The sequence below is a fragment of the Mytilus edulis genome, chromosome 3 (assembly GCF_963676685.1).
Source record: "Mytilus edulis chromosome 3, xbMytEdul2.2, whole genome shotgun sequence".
Classification (NCBI taxonomy): domain Eukaryota; kingdom Metazoa; phylum Mollusca; class Bivalvia; order Mytilida; family Mytilidae; genus Mytilus; species Mytilus edulis.
Window position 1 is genome coordinate 85,886,813 of NC_092346.1, and position 19,644 is coordinate 85,906,456.

At 31.2% G+C, this 19,644-nt stretch overlaps 1 protein-coding gene across 2 annotated transcripts; it reads right to left on the reverse strand.

Moving 5' to 3' along the window:
* Positions 1-105: 105 nt before the first annotated feature.
* LOC139517667 (divergent protein kinase domain 2A-like) lies at positions 106-15,773 on the reverse strand. Of its 2 annotated transcripts, none has more exons than XM_071308949.1 (5): positions 15,605-15,773; positions 6,359-7,225; positions 3,798-3,920; positions 2,748-2,925; positions 106-1,054 (listed from the first exon to the last, which is right to left on the reverse strand). In XM_071308949.1, the coding sequence occupies exons 2-5, from the start codon at positions 7,055-7,057 to the stop codon at positions 678-680; spliced, it is 1,377 nt and encodes a 458-aa protein (XP_071165050.1). In that variant the 5' UTR covers positions 7,058-7,225; positions 15,605-15,773; the 3' UTR covers positions 106-677. The 2 variants fall into 2 exon arrangements, with proteins under 2 accessions (XP_071165050.1, XP_071165051.1); XM_071308950.1 differs by having other exon boundaries at positions 15,661-15,751.
* Between the last annotated feature and the right edge of the window lie 3,871 nt (positions 15,774-19,644).

A 19,644-nucleotide genomic window follows, 5' to 3' on the forward strand; every position in this document is an offset into this window, starting at 1 on the left:
ATTTGACAGTTTATCCCCAGTATTTCTAGTGTTATGAGTTAAATTTTTTCAACAAACAGTGATAAAATGTCATACATGTCCATAACACAGATGATAACAGCTGACTGTCTTAAAAATAATTTATTTCTAAAATAATCTGTATTATTGTAGACATAACATATTTCCTCAAATATATATAATTAATCTTAAAAACATATTGTTCTCAATAGACTGGAAATAAACTAACATGTATACACTTTTCCCATAGATACACATAACAAACTTTTATAATTTTTTTCTAAATTCTCATATCAATTTTAACAAGAAATTTAATATAAAATAAATGATAGAAAAGAAAGTATTAACTAAATACAAAACTCCAAGGTGCTTTCAAAAAAGGGGAAGTACATTAAACCCGACAAAATAAAAAAAGATAGAATCTACGACTATTCAAACTTAAATATATTTAGAAATAAATATAAAGCTACAATATATTCAAAAATAGTATCCTAAAACCACACGAATTTGTTTTCATACAATAAAATTTGTCTGATCACAAACAAACAAAAAACTTCAGCAATTTTTCCAGGTAAACTTTGTAAAGACCTCTGGAATATCATTTTGTGTAATTACCTCAAGTGTGATTATTAAGTACAATTAAAGGGAATATAAAGAAATTATTGCTAAAACTTCTTTAATTATTCATGCAGCCTCTTCCCTTTTGCAGCATCATTTTTGTCCTTAACATTGCGTAAATTAAACAAAGCCTCTGTTAATTGAGTTTTGATTTTGATCCTACTCCCTGGTGTAGAACCGTGAACACATTCGTGTAATAAGTGCTGCAGGTCCCAGTCATCCTTTGCATAGTTTGGCATGTCATGTAGAAGTCCTCCCATTAAACCAAGAGACGGCTCATTTGCATATTCAGAGAGGATGTTTCGGCATGCTGCAAAGTAGTTGTGATCAGAGTTAGCATGTGTACACAAATCATCAGGAGAAAATGTTAAACAGTTCCTTCCATTACAGTCATCAAAGGAACTTTGGTGCAATTCATCCCAGTCTTTTCTTGGTTTTGCTGTTAAAGTAAGAAAGAGAACTAATTAAGATGATACTTAATCTACCAGCTGTTTATTGTCATGTTTAAAATCAGTTTTTCTGTTTTATGTCATGCATTTATACTAGTTCAGGAGAGCAAAATTCTGAGTGACATCTTACCATTTCTTGATTAGTGTTTTTATGAAATTCTTCTATTAAAAAAAGTGTGTTTTGGTAATTTTCTACAAACAAAACTGTATAAAGGTGGATTGACAAACAATAGTTTTAAAGAAAAAAGTTTAATAGAACTGTAAAATATGATAAACATTTAGATTTTTGAACAGATACATCATGTTTACTGGTGTATCATGTTATGGAGGTGGTATTTGTGAAAAATACCAGTCAAGGGGGAGAAATTTTTTGAGCCCCTAGATGAGGGAAATTTGGTCCCAAAACTTGTATTCACAAAAAAACCTCCATAACATGATATATCTGTTTAATTACACCAAATAGATTTGGATTGAAACTCTCTGTACAGGTGAATGGAAATTTTTTTTTGTTAACTTGTAAGCTGTTTTTCATAAACATGTTAATGCATCATTTTGAGGATAAGTAGATATTATTGTAGAACCATGGGAATTATACATGTACTAATATGTGTAAGCTCGCTTTCTTTATGTAACATCATCTCTAAATAATTTTGGCGAGAAGATGCTCACAAGGGTAAAAAATGAATACTCAAAATGACAAATACGATAGCATAGTGGGGGAATTTGAGGCATTTTCACCAGCAGAGGTGAAAAATAGTCAAATTCGTTTGAACATGCAAAAAAAGCAACCAATCAAAATCGGGCATTTTTATATAAGGTGTAATTATAGTGGAAATATATCCTAGTAGGCTACTTGAAGTAATTTGACACTATCATGCAGGTATGACTTGGTTGTTGATTTTGTTTTGCTGATAACTTTTGCCATTTACAGTTTTTCTCTATTACATTTTTTAAGATATCAACCAAAAGTACATAAAAAATGTTTAAAAAAGGGAAAGAATATATCAAAGGAACTTTGCAAACTTAAAGTGGAAAATAAAGTAGCTGACTATGCCATAAACAAATGCACAGCTGCACTAAGAGCACAAGATACCTACACCCCTGTTATGCATATTGAAATTGTTACAAGAATTATATAGAGATGACATTTAATCATAAGCAAATCAAATTGCTCTAGAATTGTACTTGCTTATGGATAGATACACTTATGCATATAAATATTGCATCGGGGAAGATGTCATGTTTTGGAATAGTCAACAATTCTTGATCCATAAGTGACACCCGTTCTGTTACTAGTGTTTACTGTTTGCAAGACTTATCAGGTGATAAGTTTCAAAGGTTTAATTACTAAAGAAAATAACTGGACTGAGAGTGTCAACATGCAAATGAGTTAATAGGTCTAAGGATTGTTTTTTTCTAAGAATGTTATAAAAAATGATCATGAATGATAATTTGTCTAGTTATTGTCAAACATTTCAGTATTCAAAAAAACTGCTAAAAATGCAAGATTGAAACTATATGAATAACTGACAATTAATTAATGACAGACTCAGGTATAAAGAAGATATGGAAACACCCCTTACCAAAAAAACACATCTGAGTTGATATAAGAATCTCTTTTTTGATACTGTTATTGATTGGGAAATTAGAGAGTATTAATCTATAAAAAATAAAACTACATACTTCTGGCAATAGCTTCTCTGTCAACAACAATAATGTCTTCTAAATCTATAACTGTGACTTTTCCTGAGCTATCAACGACCAAATTTTCCAGGCTTAAATCTGTCCAGTACAAAACAAACTGGTTTCCTTCATTATTTAACTTCTCAGCTATCTTCATTATCTGATAAGCAATATCAGCCTGAAATTATGACAAAGTATCACTTAGAACAATGTAATGAAGTCTTCTTTACTATCTAAATAGTTTTTTATATTAAAATAAGATTTACCGGGTATATTAATTTTTTTAAATGTTTTAACAATGGCATACAACTTTTGTATACATACAAAATTCAAGGACCCATTTCACACAAGTTAATTTAGAACCAGATATAGATATATATATATATATATATATACATACAGATCCAGAACTTTTCCTAAGGGGGGAGGGGGGCCGCTCCAGTCATGCTTCAGTGATTCCCTATACAATCAACCAAATTTTAAACAAAGAAAGGGGAGGCGTGCCTATGATATATAACTATTATCACTGTAAATTCATAATCTATTCCTAGGTTTTTATTAATGAAGGTAATGCCACTTGAAGTTGCAGAATTAGACAATGTGAAGTCATTTGAATTTCCCCTCATTTTTAATTAGAAATATTTTAGTCATCTATTACGAGGATTAAGCTCCTATGTTTAAGACAACATTTTTTTTTAAGATACAACCTTAACTTTGGACTTACAAATATTGACCATTAAAGTGTTTTTCTATTAATATTAAAGAGTTTATTAAATTTTAAGTTTGTAACAAAAACTAAATTTCAAATTTAAACAGCTAGAAAGTCAAGACCTCACACATATAAAATAATTATCTTTATATCACATAATTGATGTGCAAACATTGAACATGAAGATATAAGATGACAATACATGATGATGTTAAAGGCACTTACATACATTAAATTTATCAGAAACTTCCCAACTTAATGCCAAACATCACAGGATGGTTCAAAATGCAAACAGGCCATGCCTGGGCACTGCAAGCCCACTTATGAAAAAGTAAATTTACCCTTTTTTGAAAAGTTTCAGAAAAGAAGTTATGTAGTGGTTCTCCTTCATGACTGACAGCTATATATCTTCCACATGCACCATGGTACTTTGGAAATGGCCATCCTTCTTCAGCTGGGAATGTCTAGTAATAAAACAATGTAATATATGCTAATGTTACTACATAAATGGGCTGGTTAATTCATTAATTAATAAAAACCTCGAAAATGCAACAAAAACAATTTAGTGTAGAACTCACATGTACATTTTTCACATTTTCACAGAAATCATCATCCCCAGTTTAGTGATAAACATATTAATAATTATTGGCATGATTTTAAGATTATTTAAAGGTGAAATCAAGCAAGAAACAATATAACTAAATCAAAGAGCAGATTGCTCTGAGGGATACGATTGCCATTATTTTCATTGATACATGTATTAGTATTATTTTCAAAAATAATTCAATTCTCGTAAAATGTAATTTACGTAATCTGAATAGTTATCCAACTTTAAAAATAGCCAATCCTCGATACAAGTGTATGAACAAAGTACTTATTGTCTTTTATTTTTGTACTATTAATTCTAAGTTGACTTTCCATAGCAGTCACTGAGAGTGAAAGAAGGTATTTCACTTAGTTCTTTATCACCTATTTTCCTACATGAATTCTAGGTGGAACCCTTATTCCTACTGTAACTCTTTTAAATATTAAATGTCCTTTGGGTCAGTGGGCATGACTCCTTTCCGTACACATTCCTCTGTTAAAATTGTGATCGGTTTTAATATAATACGACGTCTATCGACAGAACAAGTTAATTATTCTCCACGTATCGTTGTTTTGTGAAAGTTACATACGGAAGGGAGACAACTCAAAGCGATAATATGGAAGACTCCATTTTGGATGAAGGGGTGTTCTAGTTACACCTTAACGTGGTGGACTACATTAATTTGAATTTAAATGAGGCATATGCAGTGGCAATCCAGGGGGGGGGGGGGTTTAGGGAGTTGGAACCCCCCTTTTTTGGGACGATCAATGGATTTGAATGGGAACATGTAGTTGGAACACCCCCCCCCCCCCCCTTTTGTCCTGGGCTAGGACCCCCCCCCCCCTTTTTTAAATGGCTGGATCTGCCCCTGATATGAGTTAAAATTATGCAGCAACAATAACCCTCAATAGCAGACAGACATAGAAAGGATTTCGTGAGTTTCAAATTAATCAATGGAGTGGGGAATCCAGAGCAACCATTCAATCTGATACCCCTTCAAGTCAAGAAAACAATATGCATTCGCATAATTACATAAACAAACCCTAGACTTGTGATTTGTAACAAGGACTATATTAACTGATTAAATGTTAACTAAACGACCTCCATTTCTTTATGGAAGTACAATATCAAACATCAGTTTCATTACGGTGACATATACATGTATGAAAACTCCACTTCAGTTCTTATATGACAGAAATAGATTTATTGATCGGAATTCAGAGAACTCTCGCATGTTATCAAAACTGGGAACGTGTTTCTAAATTTATAAAAACACTAAATATAAATACTGCTTAATTCTGATTTTCCGTGTTGTTAAAAACACGCATACAAGTCAAAGGAAATTTCGACACATGAAGATTATGAAAAGAACATTATAGGACAGTTGTTTAAATTCAATCCTTTTGTTTTCATACCATTTAAAGCAAGTCAATCTCAAGAATCTGAGATGTTCCTTGATGTTTAGAATAAAACGGTTGACGTGAGGGCATGGCCCTGAGTCAATGGTATAAGTCTACAGCTTGCTTAAAAAGCAATCGTATCCCAAAAACCATGTCATTGAGTATTCTGTATATATATGCTGTCTTAACCTGATATCATTCATTGGTTTGAAGACAATTTTTTCAGGCATCTTTTCTTTGGTAAGTATAAATACATGAAGATTGTATTGAAGAAGAATTTCCGAAACAGCCAGATGCATAAACATGATAAATGTAAGAGTACCGGTACTGTACACAAAAAAGGATTGTATATATATATACATGTACAAAATGGATATTTTGTTGGTGATTATTATATAATTAGGTCATTTCTTACAATAACATGAATGTTTCAAAATATTTAGAGATATGTTACAATTAACAATAATTGATTATTGAAAATTATGATCGATTATAGAAAATAAACTATATTCTATCCATAACAGGCTATTATTTAAACTTGGAATTATTTTTAATTATGGAATTTGCTTGATTTCTTGTTATTGAAATTTACAATAAATTCCACGTTTTTTCTGTACTGAAATGTTCTGTGCTGCGCACAACACTTTCTATTACAAAGAAAACAGTATTTTTCAATAGAATGTACTGTGCCGCGCACAACACTATCTAACCAAAATACATTGTATGAAAAGTGTTATTAACCGCTCAAAAGATCATAATACCAAATATTACATGGAATTTATCAAAAATTTAAAACACAAGAAATTATGCAAATTCCATAATTAAAAATAATTCCAAGTTCAAATAATAGCCTGTTCCATGTTTTATTACAATATATACTTGTAATGTCATTGTGTCCATGATTATTATGTATTACCTGAAGCATTAATGGTTCAGCATTTATTAGAGATGTAGCATATATCTGTAATTTATCCCTGGTATATAGCATGTTACTGGTAGGTGTTAATTTTTCTTTGTAGTATTTCAGTACTCGGTCTATCAAACTGTACGTTGGACAGGAGAACATGTGATTAATTTTCTCTAAATGTTTCGGTAGTAAACCTTGTCTTCTGATTTCATCTCCAGTGTTTGTGATATGTAAAATCCTGGCAACATCACAACCTTTGGGTCTGTTAGCATCCTTACATATCTTTTCATCAATATTCTCAAATTCTTTATTATGCCCTAATTTCTTAATGATGATTTGTTCTTGGTTATCCAAATGTTGAGCTGTATGTACATTTTTTATGTTAACAATATCTAACAGTCTAATTTTTGACCATCCAGTAAAATGAATCCGGTCATTTTTCAAGGCAACACAAATACTATGTCCAAAACATGCAGGGCATTTGTCTGTTTCCAGAAATGTGTCTGTATTCAAATGGTTTGTGGTTAAAGACAATATTAAACTTCCATAAACGTAAACAGATGCAAACATCATAAAAACCATAAAACATTTGATTTTTAATGGAAGTCTTTTAATTTTATTCGCAGTGTCAGAAACAACCATCTTTACATTAGAAAATGAAGATTGACTGTTCCCAAACTTACGATTTCTCAAACTATTGGGCAACATGACTCATTTATAGATATCAAAACTGATTCAATATTTAAAAATCAAATGCTTTTAATTGGTCCATACTGTGCTGACAATTTGGTTAAGCTCTCCTCCAAGACTATACCAACATCTTATCATGTAAACTTAATGGTATAATCATCCCTTTTCCATTGTCTTTTAGGATGCCTAAAATGTAAGGAAAAAAATTGTTTCATGAGATTTTTAACCTTCATTCAAACTAACACCATCCCTCTGTATCTCCTTCAAACACAAATCTACAGTAGTAATTAAAGACTGATATGGAAGCGAAATCTCCCATTGAAACTTAAGAAACCTCATTTATCATGTTTATATACTTTGTGTAGGTAAAGATATTAATTTCAAAGAAATTAACTCATAAAATATTTATTAAATTTTAAAAATTATTACATATTTTCATATACAGTCAGAGCTCTGACATAAACAAGTCAGAATAAAATGACTTCTTCAAGTCAGAAAATGTTTTGAAATTCTGACCTGTACGGGTCAATTTTTGTTTTGCGTAGTTTTCCATCGAGTCCGTCAAACCAGAAGATATTTTGAATTTGCCGCCGATCTAAGACACATACGATCACGTGGTTTTTTGCGAGAGATCACGTGTTTGAGAGTCGTTGTTTTGAGAGTTTCTCGAACGAGAAGTTATTGAAAATATAGTGATTATTTACGTTTTTTTAGTGAAAATCTAGGTCAATGTGGTCATTTTCAGAAGGTAATACATATTACCTCCGTATTTTCATGGCCATTTTAATATTTTTTGCGTGTGAAGAAGGTCTTTGCAAGTGATTTTGTTGCTGTTTCATGAAGGCGCGTGACCTGTAAATACGGACGCGTGGCCTTTGAGATGACCTGGTGTCTGACAATTCTGACTTGTTCAGGTCAGAAAATGTTGTTATGATAATGAACTGTTATTTTCGGGAGACAACTCGTGTTGTCTTAAACAGTATTAACATAAAGACCAGTCAGTGCAATTTTAAAAGTAAAATTATTGCTTCGAGCTGAACATCATCACGTGATTTTTCTATTTTTAAACTCCATCATGAATTGACTTTTTAACCTTTCCGAGTTTGCGGCTTATAAATATATTTGTTTTTTCGTTTCTCCCAATGAGAAAAACGATCTTTTGAATATTGATATTAATGAAAATGAAATGAAATCGGAATAATTTTAATAAAGGAAAAGGGAAGGGAGTGTTTAACCAAAGAACCGAAATATTTTTTTATTTTTATTTTAAAAATGATTTTTACTTGAGAACATTGTAAAGAGATTCACAAAACGGGTTTTTCAATTATGAACATGGACTATGATATTAAAAACGAATGAAATGAAATGTAGGGTTAGTCTCTAGAGATCACCCTACCCCTGTCATTTGACAATGTTGAACAGTCGAGATCCCTGCCCCCTAAACTCAATTTGTTCTCTCTGTAAAGTATAATGAAATATACCAGGCTAGTCTCTATGGGTCGCCCCACCCCTTGTCATTTGAGAATGATCTTATATCTTGAAAATGGTCGAGATCCCCACCTGTAAACCATATATATTCCTTTTTATAATGTCAAATTGATTTGAATGAAATATACCGGGCTAGTCTCTGGGTTTACCCCTCCCCTGCCATTTGCGAATGTTCTTATATTTTGTAAACGGTCGAGATCCCCACCCCTAAACCATATATATTCTTGTATGGGAAAATAAAACAAACCCAATGTAATACAAAATGTATAGGGGAAGTCCCTTGGGGGGGGGGGTCAAGATCCCAACCCCTGAACCATATATATTAGTGTAAGGGACAACAAGACAAATCAAATGAAATAAAGATAAAGTCCCTTGGGGTCACCCCACCCCCTCATGTTTGAAAACTTGTAAACGGTTGAGATCCCCACCCCTTAAGCCTATATATTATTATATGGGACAATACAACGAATCAAATGAAATAAAGGGAAAGTCCATGGGGGTCATCCCCATCCCCCTTTTTGAAATGGTCTGGATCACCACCCCTAAACCATATAATATTCCTGTTCGTCATTTCAAGAAGATTTGAATGACATACAGGGTCAATCCCTAATTATATGGCATATATGTTTTCCTACACATCTATAATTCTTACCCCAGATGCTTAGCCACATAAAGCATTAACCTTTTATTTGAAATATAAATAGTCTTTGTTTCTACAGAAGTGAGAAGAACATTGGAAGTCAGTATGTTCTGACTTATAAAAGTCTGAATGTTCTGACTTATGAAAGTCTGAATGTTCTGACTTATGAAAGTCTGAATGTTCTGACTTATGAAAGTCTGAATGTTCTGACTTTAATTTAATAAGGCCAGAAAGACTCAGAATGATCTGAAGATAATGACTTGTTTTTAATGTTTAGAGTATTTTAGAATATGAATGCTCTTGTCATGCTAGTACCATAAGAAACCCTGACAAGATTTTGTTCCCAAAAAAAATATATATTAAGAATAACAAGTGTACAATTGAACATAAATTACAAAGTTATAAATGTTGTTAAAAAAAGGCAACAGTAGTATACCGCTGTTCAAAACTCATAAATCCATGGACAAAAAACAAAATCGGGATAACAAACTAAAACCGAGGGAAACGCATTAAATATAAGAGGAGAACAACGACATAACACTAAAATGTAACACATATAGACAAAATCCCACGAGAATAACAAATATAACATATATATATATAACATCAAAACCAAATACATGAATTTGGGATAGACAAGTACCGTGACACGTCTTATCGCAATGTGAATTTACACTCAAAAATAAGAGAAAACAAACGACACAACGTTATAATGTAATACACACAGAAACGAACTATAATATAACAATGACCATATTCCTGACTTGGTACAGGGCATTTTTAAAGGAAAAAATGGTGGGTTGAACCTGGTTTTGTGGCATGCCAAACCTCGCACTTTTATGGCCATGTGAAATATAACATCAAAATGACAACACAGGACTACAATATAAATAAATTGGAGAACACAATTGACAAAGAATCACACGAACAACAGCCAACAAAAGGCAACAAGTTCAAAATTTTAATACGCCAGAAGTGTATTTTGTCACACAAGACCTATGTGTGACGCACAGATACAAAAGTTTGAAAGCCGAAACGAGTACAAAGTTGAAAATCTATTTAAAAAATCTATTTAAAAAACACCCAATAGATAGTTGTAGTGAAAATATTATGTATTTATATGTACCACTTCTTGAAGGACAACAAAGTCACCAAACTTAGTCTGATTTTCTAAGTATTTTCTTCTAAACATTTTTTTAACAGAACATGATTTGACCTGTTTAAGTCAGTTTACAGAAAAAAAATCCGATCAAACTAGGTTTCTTCATCTTAGCCCCCCCTTTTTTCTCCTTATCTGAATCTGCTACTGTTGAGTTAATTAATTGATTTTAAGAAACAATTTAGTCAAATGCTTTTTAGAATAATGTTTTTTACAACCAAAAGTTCTATATGTTAACTTTACAGAAAAAAAAGTCATGAAAATACAGAAATAAAATAAATTTTTAAGATATAAATTTGATGAAATTTGTTAAAAAAAAATACATTTGAATATAAAATATACCAAATACATTTTTTTTATAGTCCTCAATATTGTGACTTCAGGGGACCATATTACATCAGTCTTTTATCTGGTTTGTCATACATTTTAAAATCAATATGAAAATCCTAGACTTAAAAGTTGACATAAGTTTAATTTTGACTGCCTCTTTGAAGTCAGAACATGATTTGACCTGTAAAAGTCAGTTTACAGTGAAAATTAAATCCAATCAAAACTAGGTCTTCTTCTTCTAAGCCCCCCCCCCCCCTTTTCCCTTTTATTTGAATCTGCTACTGTTGAGTTAATTAATTGATAAGTTTATTAGAAACAATTCAGTCAAATGGTTTAAAATAATATATTTTACAACCAAAAGTTCCATGTGTTAACTTAACAGAAAAGAAAGGTCATGAAAATACAGAAATATAATAAAATTTAAAGATGATTTGATGAAATTTGTAAACAAAATATATTTGAATATAAAATATTAGTTCTCATTATTGTGACTTTATTATTGGGTGTCTTTTATCTGATTTTCCCATACGTTCTTAAATGCATATATTTATGACAATGCCAGACTTAACAGTTGTAATATTAAGTTAAAGTGAAGATTTTGACTGACTCTTTAAAGTCAGAACATAATTTGACCAGTTTAAAACAAAATACATTTAAATATTGAATAATCAATATGCAAAATAAACTTTTTTATAGTCCTCATTATTGCGCTGTATGGGGACCTTATTTCCTCTGTCTTTTATCTGGCTTTTCCGTACATTTTTAAATCAATATGAAAAACCTAGACTTAAAAGTTGAAATAAGTTTAGATGGGACTGACTTTTTTGAAGTCGGAACACGATTTGACCTGTTAAAGTCAGTTGACAGAAAAAAATGTCCTATCAAAGCTAGGTGTTCTTCCTCTAATCCCCCTCCCCACTTAATATCAATCTGCTACTGTTGAGTTAATTAATTACTGAGTGTTTTTAGAAACAATTCAGTCAAATGGTTATTTATATAAATTTTTTTTGCAACAACAAGTTCCATGTGTTAACTTAACAGAAAAAAAAGTCATGAAAATACAGAAATAATACAATATTTTTTTTTAGATAATTTGATGAAAATCTCTAAAAAACAAAATGCATTGGAATATTGAATATATCAAATAAAAATGTTCCATACATTTTTAAATCAATATGAAAATCCTGGACTTAAAAGTTGAAATAAGTTTAGTTTTGACACTCAGACTCTATGAAGTCAGAACATGATTTGACCTGGTAAAGTCAGTTTACAGAAAAAAAAATCCAATCAAACTAGGTTTCTTCATCTAAGCCCCCCCTTTTTTCCCTTATTTGAATCTGCTACTGTTGAGTTAATAAAAAAATAAGAAACATTTCAGTCAAATGGTTTTCAGAATAATGTTTTTTACAACCAAAAGTTCTATATGTTAACTTAACAGAAAAAAAGTCATGAAAATACGGAAATAGAATAAATTTTTAAGATATTAATTTGATGAAATTTGTTAACAAAATACATTTGAATATAAAATATACCAAATACATTTTTGTATAGTCCTCATTATTGTGACTTAAGGGGACCTTATTTCATCAGTCTTTTATCTGGTTTCCCATACATTTTAAAATCAATATGAAAATCCTAGACTTAAAAGTTGAAATAAGTTTAGTTTTGACTGACTCTTTGAAGTCAGAACATGATTTGACCTGTTAAAGTCAGTTTACAGAGAAAATTAAATCCAAACAAAACTAGGTCTTCTTCTTCTAAGCCCCCCCCCTTTCCCCCCCCCTTTTCCCTTATCTGAATCTGCTACTGTTGAGTTAATTAATTGATAGGTTTATTAGAAACAATTCAGTCAAATGGTTTAAAATAATATATTTTACAACCAAAAGTTCCATGTGTTAACTTAACAGAAAAGAAAGGTCATGAAAATACAGAAATATAATAAAATTTAAAGATGATTTGATGAAATTTGTAAACAAAATATATTTGAATATAAAATATACCAAACACATTTTTTTATAGTCCTCATTATTGTGACTTTATTATTGGGTGTCTTTTATCTGATTTTCCCATACATTCTTAAATGCATATGACAATGCCAGACTAAAAAGTTGTAATAATTACCTAAAGTGAAGTTTTTGACTGACTCTTTGAAGTCAGAACATAATTTGACCGGTTTAAAACAAAATACATGTAAATATTGAATATATATATGCAAAATAAACTTTTTTATAGTCCTCATTATTGCGCCGTATGGGGACCTTATTTCCTGTCTTTTATCTGGCTTTTCCGTACATTTTTAAATCAATATGAAAAAACTAGACTTAAAAGTTGAAATAAGTTTAGTTGGGACTGACTCTTTGAAGTCAGAACACGATTTGACCTGTTTAAGTCAGTTGACAGAAAAAAAAATGTCCAATCAAAACTAAGTCTTCTTAAAAGTTGCAATATTTAATTAAAGTATAGTTTTTTACTGACTCCTTGAAGTCAGAACATAATGTGACTTTTTCAAGTCAGTTTGCACAACAGGATTTACCTCAATGAAATATTAAGATATCAAAAATACACCAAATTATCTTTTATATATATAGTTCTTATTGTGACTTAATTTTTCTACTTGTATCCATACATTCTAACAATCACATCACAATCATGATAATGCACGACTTTTACAGACCTTTGCAAGCCATTTAGTTTTTGACGGACTCTTTTAAGTCAGAACATGATTTGACCTGTTTAAGTCACTGTCTGAACATGATTTGACCTGTTCAAGTCAGATTGCAGAACAAATTTTCCAATCAAAGCTAGGTGTACTTCCTTTAAGCCCTGCTTCTGAATCTGCCATTTGTAAATTTATTTGATAAATGTTTAGAAACAATTAAGTCAAATGGTTATTTATTTTAGGGGATTTTACATATATTTCTTATGTTCTGACGTTCCCATACTTTCATTTAATATCATATGTCAGTGCCCTACTCTAAAAATTTCAATAAATTTAGTTTTGGGCTGACTGTTTTAAGTCAAAACATGATTTGACCTGTTTAAAAGAAAATGCATTTAAATATTGAATATACCAAATATTTTTTTTTATAGTCCTCATTGTGACTTTAGGGGACCTTTAATATTTCCTCTGTCCTATATCTGGCTTTCCCATACATTTTAAAATCAATATGACAGTACTAGACTTAAAGGTTGAAATAAGTTTAGTTTTGACTGACTCTTTGAAGTCAGAACATAGTGTGACTTGTTTGAGTTAGTTTGCACAACAGTATTTACCTCAATGAAATATTAAAATAATAAATGTTTTGCTCTTGATAAATTTAGCTAAAAGTGGATGAGAATAGATCCCTTATTTTTTCCTTGGAAGATTTGAAGTATTGTCATGGTACTAGTAAATGTATCCAATATTGTATTTTGTACATCTTTTGATATTGACAGAAAATTGTATGATCCATTTTTTCTGCTTTGGTTTTTGTTTGTATTTTGAAATGATTGAATTTGATGAGATAAATATATTATGTTAAGATTCTGGAAAGAAGAAAGTATGATGAGCCCCACTTTTTAAACTCTTTGATTCGAAACTAGTAATCACTATATTTTTATGGAGATTGATAACAAAGTGGTAGTAATGACTGCTTCAAGTCAGAACAAAAATGACCTCTCTAAGTCAAAATGCATTAAAAAGGGACATAAATCTTATTAGAATATGAAGATATTAAGTCACAATATTTTATGCAAAAGCTGACCTGTGGAAGTCATTTTATGATAAATTAAAGTCTGACATAAACTGACCTGTACAAGTCATATTCTGTTGAGTGCAAGAAGGGAGACAACACTTACATCAAATTATATCTGACCTATGGAAGTCATTTTATTCTGACTTGTTTATGTCAGAGCTCTGACTGATATACATGTACATGTACATTGTATTATATATAGCACTGTGCTTCCCAGACTATTATCAGCATGGTTTTCAGCATTTACATATTTAAAATTAGACAAACATACGGTTTAAGTTTGTAATTGATGATGATCATGATGATCTAACCTGAGTACAAAAATGGAGTATTGCTAATAACCCTTGGTTGGACGTCATAAAGTACAAGAAATAGCTGTTCATGCAAGAACTAGATTTAAACAGCCCACAACCATAAGGAAAATGGAAAATGTTTTGTCATGTGTAGGATTGCAGTTATTTTGTAATTGTATAAATACAACAAACATTGCATGAACATATGAACATAGTGATGTGGAGAATTTATGAAATAGAAATAAAACTTTCTTTGACGATTTTTTTTTAGTGATATCGTATCGCCGTTCAGTAACGTGACGGTACCGAAATTGCACCTATTTTGACAGTTTTTTCATCTACGTTTTTTATGATAAAGACAAAAATGTCCATTCTGTGTTTATTTTGTAGCCGTATCCTTCTTTATTATAAAGGTACACCAATTTGATTTTTATTCCATATGGAATAATAGAAAAATTGGTCTAAACTGACCTCCAAACCGTCAATTATTCTGAAATGAGGAGCACCCAAATTGCATCCATGCTTAAATTCACATCGTCAAAAGTCTAATAACAGAGCTTTTGTTTAATTTCTTCAAATATTTTGAACAATTGGATATTAGTCCATGCTTACTCTTCATTATTTTTTAAATGGATACTTGTAACATATTGTATTTGCTCATTTTAAAAAGATGACGTTTTGATGACGTCGCATGGCGACGTTTCAGTACATTTTGCTTTTTCAGTAAATACTTCATCTGTTGATAAATACTGTGAAAGTTTTGTGCATATCTAAATATTTTTACCTATGTTGAAAGATGTGCTTAGTATCAAATCATAAAAATACAAATTGTTTAGTCTCTGTGAAATTTTGTAAGATTTTCGCTGCTAGTTTTTCTAAATAGGTGCAATTTGGGTACTCGGTGCAATAGGGTACCGTTACCTTTTAAAAGCCTGAATGTATCAAGGTAATGTTTCGACAAAACACAGTATATGTACAGTGAATGGATTGTGAGAACAAAATATCAGATGGAATGTCCAGGAAGCAATTTATTTTCTTTTTAGGCGATGTTTTTGATAGGGGAAAGAAGCTAAGTTTTAAATGTTGTCCTAAATGTAATCTGATGTATTTCCTCCTTATTAATAGGAGCACGTAGAAGACGTGACATAAACCCATGAGCAAACAGAAAAGCGAGAAATAGGCCTAACAGGAGAAAATAAAGATATTTATATGTTGTTACTCGGCCCAATGACAACTCGGACCGCCTTAAAAATAGAACAGATTCTTGTGAACCAGACATAACTTATGGCACAGAAACCTGGCTCTCAAATACTATATATCTTATCAATAAGGCAAATAGTCTCTTAGGTGCTATTTTACCGGCTCCGGCAAAATAGCGATTTGTATAGAGTTTTGCTATTTTGCCGGTCTTATTTCAATTTTTTTAATCAAGACCGTACTATAAAATATTTTTTTAAGGAAACTATTTCGGTACAAACATGACAAATGATATATATGTGGCTAGCCGATTTCAGTAACCTTTTCAGTGTTCGCCTTGCCTTTCTAGTCATTCAATTTTGGCGAACTGCACTCATTTAATCCATGTTGATACGTTTATTTCTGTTGAACATTGAAAAAAAGGAAAACAAATAATTTGCTATCAAACAAACTTGATTTTTGAGTGATAATATGAAAAGCTACAGCCCGGGCGATTTTTTGAGTACTTTGAAACGTGAAACGAGGACTAGAAATCATGAAAACCAGAAAAACTAAAATAATAATCTTTAGTCTTTGGTGCAATAAAATATAAGATGTCTAAGATTAATAAACAAAAATATTGTACACACAATGCATAGAATTCTAGCTATTGACAGCATTTATTCTATGAATGTTGAATACTGAAATGTATATGTCTGCAAATTTTGCAAAAGTGATAAAAAGAAACATGTGTTTTATTCAGTTCATGCAGTGGCAGCACCTTTCTGATGCCAGACTTAAGAAGAAGTCACCAAAAAACAAGCCACTGGTTCTGTAACGCTCGTAAAGCAGTTAGATGTTGTTAGGTGTCACTTTTTGATTGAAAACTAATAGGATATTTTTTTATTAAAAGTTTGAATCAGAATGTCGATTTTTTTATATGGGTTCTCATGCTTTGCTTATGTGTATTGTATATTTTTTTAAAGAAATATTTTTTTAGACTTCCTATTACAGAAAACAAGTACTAGTATAAATCTTAATATTTTAGCTTTTTTGTTAAGACTTCCGATTAAAGAAAAAAAAGTTCTAGACTAGTATCATTTTTTATCTTTACTATGATGTGGTTTTTTTTACTTCCTAAGATGCACTAGTATCAATTTTAATAAGTTAATTTTTTTAAATATTTTAAGAAGACATGTTTTCAGAAACTTCTTATTAAAGTAAAAAATATCAAACTTAATGTGGACGTTTTGTATAAATGTTAAAAGGCATAGTTGTATATTTCTTATTAATGCATGTTTCAGTATATTTTTTCTATTATTAATTTCTATACTTCTATTTTAATCTTATAATATATAATTAAGACCGACAAAATAGCAAAACTCTATAGTCTACAAATGGAGCCGGTAAAATAGCACATAAGAGACTATTTTGCCGGAGCCGGTAAAATAGTCACTGCCATCTAATTAATACGCACCATCAAAATACACTGTATACCACAAAAATAGAAAAGATGAATATGGAGGAGTACTACTAGCAGAATCAAATAAATACACATCATCACAAGTAAATGAATTTGACACAGATTGTGAAATAATTTGGGCAAAAAAAGCATCCCCAAACAGTAAAACACTATACTTATAGGTGCGTACTATAGACCACCTTCAGACAAAGGGGAATCATTAGAAGACCGGGCAAGGGTTGTATATAACCAGGAACATATATATTAATATATAACTGTTCCCAGATATAACAGAAACGTACAATAAAAGATCTGTCATTAAAGATGATTCTCCGATTGACCATGTTGACAATATACACTTATTGTTCACATTTTCGACTACAATTAAGCATGAAATATTTGCTGCTGCACACTATGGGAGTCAAAATATAACGTGCATTAATGGGAAATTCAAACTTATAAGCCGAAAATATACTGAAAAAACGAAAAAAACGACCAAAACACATTTAGGAAAAAACACAACAGTAAACTGGCATTAATCCTATCTTTGCAGAAGGTCATATAAAATATATGTAAAAAATATGTTCCCAATGGCACGAGAATGCAACACAAGCATAAACACATACTTCGAGCTCAAAAGCACTGATTTGAATTATTCTCTGGTCGTAGGCAAACATTAATATGATGAAAGGAGATGTGAGATAAACTGTAAATTATAGGCTGATCAAACAGAATATTTTAAAGTTTTAAAGGTTCTGTCTTTTTTTTTTTAAACATCGTTAAAAAGATTTGTGTCTAAGGTAATCGACACAAGAACCCTGTAATACTAGTGCGAGAGTATAGCATGTAACCACTCCTTCTCATAAACGTTTACGTATATGCATGCAGTTTCAAATATCAAGAACAAGCGGTCGATGTCTATAGATCATTGTTAAGTCCGTTTACTAACGGAATCAGACATTTCACTTGTTCATGATCATTCTTGGAAGCCTTCATATATTCCCCGTCCGACGATGGGGACTCTTTCTGATTGTGTTGACTATGAAAGCTTGTATGGTGATTCTGTCGTTTATCTGTACAAGTGGTTGCATATCCTCTCCTTTCCCAACATGCAAACAAACTAACGAAACGCTACTAGTCTGTTTTCTCTGGGGCTCATCCTCAATGGAGCTTAAACGTCCGGAAAATTACATGTATACTAGTAAAGATTGTTTCAAGAACAACGATGTAGGGACGAACAATTCTAAATTCGTCAATATCAGTTATATACATGACTAAGATATAAATGTTAATACAACTTAGTAGTCTGATGTTATTTATGTATTATTGTCATTTTGTTCATTTTCTGCGGTTACATCTTCTGACATCAGACTAATACTACTCTTGAACTGAATTTTAATGTGCGTATTTTTATGCGTTTACATTTCTGCATTGTCTAGAGGTATGGGGGAGGGTTGAGATCTCAGTCATGAACATGTTTAACCCCGCCGCAATTTTGCGCCTGTCCCAAGTCAGAAGCCTCTGGCCTTTGTTAGTCCTGTATTATTTTTAACTTTAGTTTCTTGTGTACAATTTGGAGTTTAGTATGGCGTTCATTGTCACTGAACTAGTATATATATATTTGTTTAGCCTATATAGGGGCCAGCTGAAGGAATATTGGGGTATGTTGGGGTATGAATGTAGGACAGAAAGTCACAGGACAAAAAGTCACAGACAAAAAGTCACGGACAAAAAAATCACAGGACAAAAAGTCACAATCAGGCAGTTTTTAGAATATTTTTTTTTAAACAAAAAAAAAAAATAATTTTTAATAAAATATTCGTTTTTTTCTTGAACTGTGATAAACAAAGCAATTTTGTAATTAAAATGTATTTAATAAATATCAATACTGATCACATGATTGTTATGAAAACAAAATGTCAAAGTGACTGTGTACTTAAACGGCTTCATGTCGCCAAGAAATATCTCCTTTGCATGATTAAAATTTAATAAATTTTCATTTACAAAGCTTATGAACAGTGTCCTACACTTAGAAATGAATAGATGTAATAAAAAGAAATGTTTCAAGATCTTTCTCTTATATATATCTTAACAATTGATAAAATATTAATTGTGACTTTTTGTCCTATCAAATTTGTGACTTTATGTCCTGTGACTTTTTGTCCTATGACTTTCTGTCCGTTTACCTTGGGGATTGGCGTAAAAAGTCACGCCGCACAATTGACTCAGAGCTGGAATAAACGGTCCGAGTTGACCTTACAAAGACGGTCCGAGTTTCCTACGGGCCGAGTAAAGCATATTCAAATAAGCATTTAAATGATCA